Here is a 6,725-nt window from a genome sequence, read left to right as displayed (position 1 = left end):
TGCGCGTGCGGGACTCACCCCTGGTCAGGCTGCTTCTGTCCATGTACACCGCGCAGCAGAACACAAATCCGGTCATTAAAGAAGGTGTCGGTGCGGAGGGAGAGCGGCTCCCCCGGTCCACGGCTGCAGAGAAACGGACCGGACCGACAGCACCGGCAGCACCGACCGAACCGGCAGCACTGACAGCACCGGCAGAACCCGCAGAACCGGCGGCACCGGGAGCACCGGGAGCACCGGGAGCACCGGCACGCTGCTGCTGCTGCTGCTGCGGAGCAGAAGTAGGTTAGAGCCGCTCGGATTGAAGCTCCGCGCTGCCCGGTGTGAGAGCGGCGGGCGGAGACAGGGAGGGGGGCGGGGGGCGGGGGGCGGGGGGCGTTCTCTCGTTCCTCCATTTTGGTTTCCATGGCAACAAATGAAAGAGTGACAGAGACTGACACTGTGATGTCAGCGGTCCCCGTTTCCATGACGACGTCTCCACCAGCAGGTGTAAGATCAGGACCAGGACCACGATCAGGACCAGGACTACGTTCAGGACCCGGACCAGGACCAGGACCACGATCAGGATCAGGACCAGGACCAGGACCAGGACCAGGACCAGGACCAGGACTTCCCCCATGACGTTCTTGGGGAAAAAGTTCTAAACTTTTGTACTGAAAAGTGAAACTGATTCTCAACACTTCACAATCCATCCAGAGAACATCCAGCAGAACATCCAGAGAACATCCAGCAGAACATCCAACAGAACATCCAGCAGAACATCCAGCAGAACATCCAACAGAACATCCAACAGAACATCCAGCAGAACATCCAACAGAACATCCAACAGAACATCCAGCAGAACATCCAGCAGAACATCCAGCAGAACATCCAACAGAACATCCAGCAGAACATCCAACAGAACATCCAGCAGAACATCCAACAGAACATCCAGCAGAACATCCAGAGAACATCCAGCAGAACATCCAACAGAACATCCAGCAGAACATCCAACAGAACATCCAGCAGAACATCCAGCAGAACATCCAACAGAACATCCAACAGAACATCCAGCAGAACATCCAACAGAACATCCAACAGAACATCCAGCAGAACATCCAGCAGAACATCCAGCAGAACATCCAACAGAACATCCAGCAGAACATCCAACAGAACATCCAGCAGAACATCCAACAGAACATCCAGCAGAACATCCAGCAGAACATCCAGCAGAACATCCAGCAGAACATCCAACAGAACATCCAGCAGAACATCCAGCAGAACATCCAGCAGAACATCCAGCAGAACATCCAACAGAACATCCAACAGAACATCCAGCAGAACATCCAACAGAACATCCAGCAGAACATCCAACAGAACATCCAACAGAACATCCAACAGAACATCCAGCAGAACATCCAACAGAACATCCAACAGAACATCCAGCAGAACATCCAGCAGAACATCCAACAGAACATCCAACAGAACATCCAGCAGAACATCCAGCAGAACATCCAGCAGAACATCCAACAGAACATCCAGCAGAACATCCAGCAGAACATCCAACAGAACATCCAGCAGAACATCCAACAGAACATCCAGCAGAACATCCAACAGAACATCCAGCAGAACATCCAACAGAACATCCAGCAGAACATCCAGCAGAACATCCAGCAGAACATCCAGCAGAACATCCAACAGAACATCCAGCAGAACATCCAGCAGAACATCCAGCAGAACATCCAGCAGAACATCCAACAGAACATCCAACAGAACATCCAGCAGAACATCCAACAGAACATCCAGCAGAACATCCAACAGAACATCCAACAGAACATCCAACAGAACATCCAGCAGAACATCCAACAGAACATCCAACAGAACATCCAGCAGAACATCCAGCAGAACATCCAACAGAACATCCAGCAGAACATCCAACAGAACATCCAACAGAACATCCAGCAGAACATCCAACAGAACATCCAGCAGAACATCCAGCAGAACATCCAACAGAACATCCAACAGAACATCCAGCAGAAAGTGGGCGGGGCTAATGTTCCCCACAGCGTTCTCATTGGCTGTATATAAATGTGGGCGGAGCTAACATGGCGTCCCCACAGCCCATACTGAACACTGTAAACCAGGTGTAATGTGATTGGTCCAGCCTGTGACATGACTGCATCACGTGGAAAGAGGAGGAGCTGTGATTGGCTGATTTATCAACAGATGATTGATATTAAAATCAGAGGCTGGTCCAGAAGAACCCTGACACAGAGACCAGAACCTGGTTTGGAACCAGGAGCTCTATGAGTTTATTTACTCTGTGAAACTCAGCATTTTTGAATGGGTTCTACTGGGTTCTAATGGGTTCTACTGGGTTCTAATGGGTTCTACTAGGTTCTACTGGGTTCTACTGGGTTCTAATGGGTTCTACTGGGTTCTAATGGGTTCTACTAGGTTCTACTGGGTTCTACTGGGTTCTAATGGCCAGTCTTCACCAGGATCTTGCTTAACCGTGTCCTTCCAGCGATCAGAAGCCGCCGCCGTCCCCAGCAGGCTGGCTTTATGCCCAGTCGCTCCACGGTCGACCACTCGAGATGCGTGGATTGCGGTTGCGCCCGCGGAGCCCGCGGATAACGACGGATCAGGCGGAGGACGTGTTGAAAAATTAAGATTTCAATGACATTCGGGCGGGTTGCAGTTGAAGCACTCAAATAAAAAAGAGCAACATTTTAATAGCCAAAACATTGACGGATGGCGGCGGGTTCGGTTTTGAAAATTGATAAAAAATCGCTGGTGCGGGCGGATGGCGGGCGGAGGGAGAGTTTCAGAAGCAGTTGCAGATGGAAAAATGAGCCGTCCGCGTATCTCTATCAGCCACATCTCTGCCGTACGTCTGCTGATAGAGAAGACCCCTGAATTCCGTGAAGACCGCCATCTGTCCACCGGATTCACTGATCTGAAGCCGCCTTCGACACCGTCTGCCACTCCTCTCTGTGGAACATCCTCCAAACCCTCGGAGCTCCGCCCAAGACCACCGCTGTGCTCCAGCTGCTCTGCAGCGGAGAGCTGAGTCCGTATGAACGGTCTGACTCCAGCTGGTTCACCGTCTCCAGCGGCGTTCTCCAGGGCCGTGTGGCTCCTGATCTTTTTACTGCATCATGGACCGTCTGAGGTCCCGGGTCTGCAGGCGTCCCCGGAGCGTCCTTCAGCAGCGACCGCCTGACGGACCTGGAACACGCTGACGACCCCGTCCTGCTCAGACAGCCTGCAGTCAGCTGAGACGCTCTGGCTTCACCGTGAGGAGGAGCACAGCTCGGCTCCAGGGGAGCCGGACTGAAACCAGGTCCATGCACGTCTGTGATGGACCAGATCCACCTCCCATGGACCAGATCCACCTCCCATGGACCAGATCCTCCTCCCATGGACCAGATCCACCTCCCATGGACCAGATCCACCTCCCATGGACCAGATCCTCCTCCCATGGACCAGATCCTCCTCCCATGGACCAGATCCTCCTCCCATGCAAACCGGGAGCGACATCGTGGAGCCTGTCAGGAACTTTGTGTCTCTGGGGTCCACGGTGACAGACAGCAGGACCTAGAACCAGAGATTGACCGCAGACGAGTCCTGGCAGCCTCTGCTCTGCAGTCCCTCTGGAAACCAGTCTGGATCCAGACCGTCTCACCAAGACCAAGCTCCGGGTCTACAGCCCGCCGTCCTCTCCATCCTGCTGTATGGCTCAGAAACGAGGCCCCTGAACCACAGTCTGGCTCTGATAGCAGGACTCTGAGAACCATGGAGAACATCAGGGGCTCTGAGGACCATGGAGAACACCAGGGGCTCTGAGAACCATGGAGAACATCAGGACTCTGAGGACCATGGAGAATATCAGGGGCTCTGAGAACCATGGAGAACATCAGGACTCTGAGGACCATGGAGAACACCAGGACTCTGAGAACCATGGAGAACATCAGGACTCTGAGGACCATGGAGAACATCAGGACTCTGAGGACCATGGAGAACACCAGGACTCTGACAACCATGGAGAACACCAGGACTCTGAGGACCATGGAGAACATCAGGGGCTCTGAGGACCATGGAGAACATCAGGGGCTCTGACAACCATGGAGAACACCAGGACTCTGAGAACCATGGAGAACATCAGGGACTCTGAGGACCATGGAGAACATCAGGACTCTGAGGACCATGGAGAACATCAGGGACTCTGAGGACCATGGAGAACACCAGGCGGCCCAGCCAGTCTCCAGTGAAGGTCTCAGAACCAGGCCAGCCCCGAGCATCTTCCTGGTCGCACAGCGCCGCCCTGCTGGCTGGACCATGTCCTCCGTCTGCCCCAGAACATCCGACACGAGACGTTCTCCAGTTTGACCCAAAGGCCTCAGGCTGGAGACGACCTTGAGGGAAACCCAGACCAGAAACCCCGGACCCGAAACCCCGGACCCGAAACCCCGGACCCGATGGCTCCAGAACCCCAACAACACAGAGCTGCTGGAGGAACAGAGCAGCTGGAAAGCCCTGGTTCACCTGGTTCACCTGGTTCACCTGGTTCACCTGGTTCACCTGGTTCACCTGGTGGCTCAGCGCACCGGGACGGGACACCCGGACCCTCCCGGAGCACTGAGGGAGTAAGTAAAGGTTCTACTAGGTTCTACTGGGTCCTACTGGGTCCTACTGGGTTCTGATAAGACTCTTTCTGACACCTCCACCGCCCTCTGCCTGAGGGGAACCAGCTGGAGACCCGGTCCGTCTTCAGGCACTTTGTGGACTGGTGTGAGGACCAGCAGCTGGAAGACAGAGGAGACGGTGATGGACTTCAGGAGGAGGACACTTCCACTCCCACCGGTGCACATCTAGGGGGAAGACATGGAGACAGAGGACAGTTTCACCTCAACCATAAACCGGACCGGACCGGTCCCCAGAGTGTCTCCACCTGCTGAGGACACTGATGTCCTCCAGAGTGTCCAAGAGACTCAACAGGCTAGACAGGAGGACCAGCTCTGTCCCAGGCTGTCCTCTGGACAGGAGGACCAGCTCTGTCCCAGGCTGTCCTCTGGACAGGAGGACCAGCTCTGTCCCAGGCTGTCCTCTGGACAGGAGGACCAGCTCTGTCCCAGGCTGTCCTCTGGACAAGAGGACCAGCTCTGTCCCAGGCTGTCCTCTGGACAAGAGGACCAGCTCTGTCCCAGGCTGTCCTCTGGACAGGAGGACCAGCTCTCAAGTCAAGTCAAGTCAACTTTATTTATAGAGCACATTTACAAACGGCTTAGCCGCATCAAAGTGCTTCACATAGTGCAAAAGAAGACATAAAAACTGCATAAAAATTCATAAAAAGAATCAGAAAAGCAAACTAAGACCTAGTTGAAGGCCAACGAAAAGAGGTACGTCTTCAGGTGAGATTTGAAAATCCCTACGGACTCGGATGCGGGGGGAAGGGAGTTCCAGAGTCGAGGGGCCGCTATAGAAAAAGCTCTGTCTCCCCTAGTTTTCAACCTCGACCTGCGGATGACAAGAAGGCGGTGGTCAGCCGACCGTAGCGCTCTGGACGGGGTGAGAGGGAGGAGAAGATCAGCCAGGTACGGCGGGGCAAGGTGGTGCAGAGATTTAAAGACTGTGAAGAGAATTTTAAAATCAATGCGGTAGCGGACGGGGAGCCAGTGGAGGGACGCGAGAACCGGAGTGATGTGACGAGTTTTCTAGTGCAGGTGAGGAGTCGAGCGGCCGCGTTCTGGACTCACTGCAGGCGGTGGAGTTTCCGACGCCGGTGTATAGACTATTGCAGTAATCCAAGCTCTGTCCCAGGCTGTCCTCTGGACAGGGGGACCAGCTCTGTCCCGGACTGTCCTCTGGACTCTGGAGGACGTTGTCCAGGCTCACGTCCATGATGGACAGCGGCTCTGAGACACTGCAGTAGACGGAGGAGGAGCTCAGACTGAGACGTCCTCAGAGGACGGAGCAGGTCCTTCATGTCCACCGCTGTCACACTGGACAGCTCCACTGTGGACAACATGAGCAACAGTCCTGGACATTCACTCATTCATCCCATCATTCACTACGACAAACACTCTGTATGGATTACAGATTACAGATTACAGATTACAGATTACAGATTACAGATGCTAAACTGACTGTATCAGTATATAAAACACATGTTGTTTATACTGTTTATGTTTACATCTGGTGTGTCCTGCCGTCCTGCAGACTGGACTGGTTATATTATTTGGTTCCTCTGAAACTTCCTGGCTGTGTCCGAATGTTCCCCCCGACCCCCGACCCCCGACCCCTGACCCCCGACCCCCGACCCTCTACATAGTGGACTTCATTGAGCTTGAATCCGTTGGGATTCGGACTCGCAGCTGCTTACTTTTTCCCTCAGCGCTGATCACGTGACCCACGACTCTGGTAACCATGGTAACCATGGTAACCAGAGGCTTTGTAATATTGTTTTAACGTCTCTTATTCTGCTCTTCCTGTCCTGTCGTCTTTCTGATCTCTGAAGAAGGAATAAAAACATTCAGTTCTTCCGGCTCGCTGCTGCTCTTCCACTATTTTGCTGGAGATTCGCAATGCACCATGGGTAATATTGAACTGTGGGAAATTTCTGGTGCCCTTCTGTTTTGCTCTCTGGACATTCGGACACTCCTACAGACGTCTTCACTGTGTAGTGTCCTGTAGAGGACATAGTGGACATTCGGACACAGCCGCACTCATGTTGTCCATACAGTCGG

The 6,725-nt window shown here is 53.6% G+C and overlaps 2 protein-coding genes across 3 annotated transcripts in view; one reads left to right on the top strand and one right to left on the bottom strand.

Annotated features, from left to right (window-relative positions):
* The window catches only part of LOC115408444 (natural resistance-associated macrophage protein 2-like), a 918,259-nt gene that overhangs the window by 136,110 nt on the left and 775,424 nt on the right, over positions 1-6,725 (top strand). The window lies entirely within an intron of this gene.
* LOC115408473 (FYVE, RhoGEF and PH domain-containing protein 1) overlaps positions 1-6,725 on the bottom strand; it is a 50,532-nt gene that overhangs the window by 24,685 nt on the left and 19,122 nt on the right. Inside the window, 1 exon segment of the mRNA XM_075410471.1 lies at positions 19-135. Within this exon segment, the coding sequence (XP_075266586.1) occupies positions 19-76 (58 nt within the window). The 5' untranslated portion in view covers positions 77-135.

This window comes from Salarias fasciatus, chromosome 20 (assembly GCF_902148845.1).
Source record: "Salarias fasciatus chromosome 20, fSalaFa1.1, whole genome shotgun sequence".
Lineage (NCBI taxonomy): Eukaryota > Metazoa > Chordata > Actinopteri > Blenniiformes > Blenniidae > Salarias > Salarias fasciatus.
The sequence above is the reverse complement of the archived record's forward strand: the minus strand, read 5'-3'. Positions and strand labels throughout refer to the sequence as shown.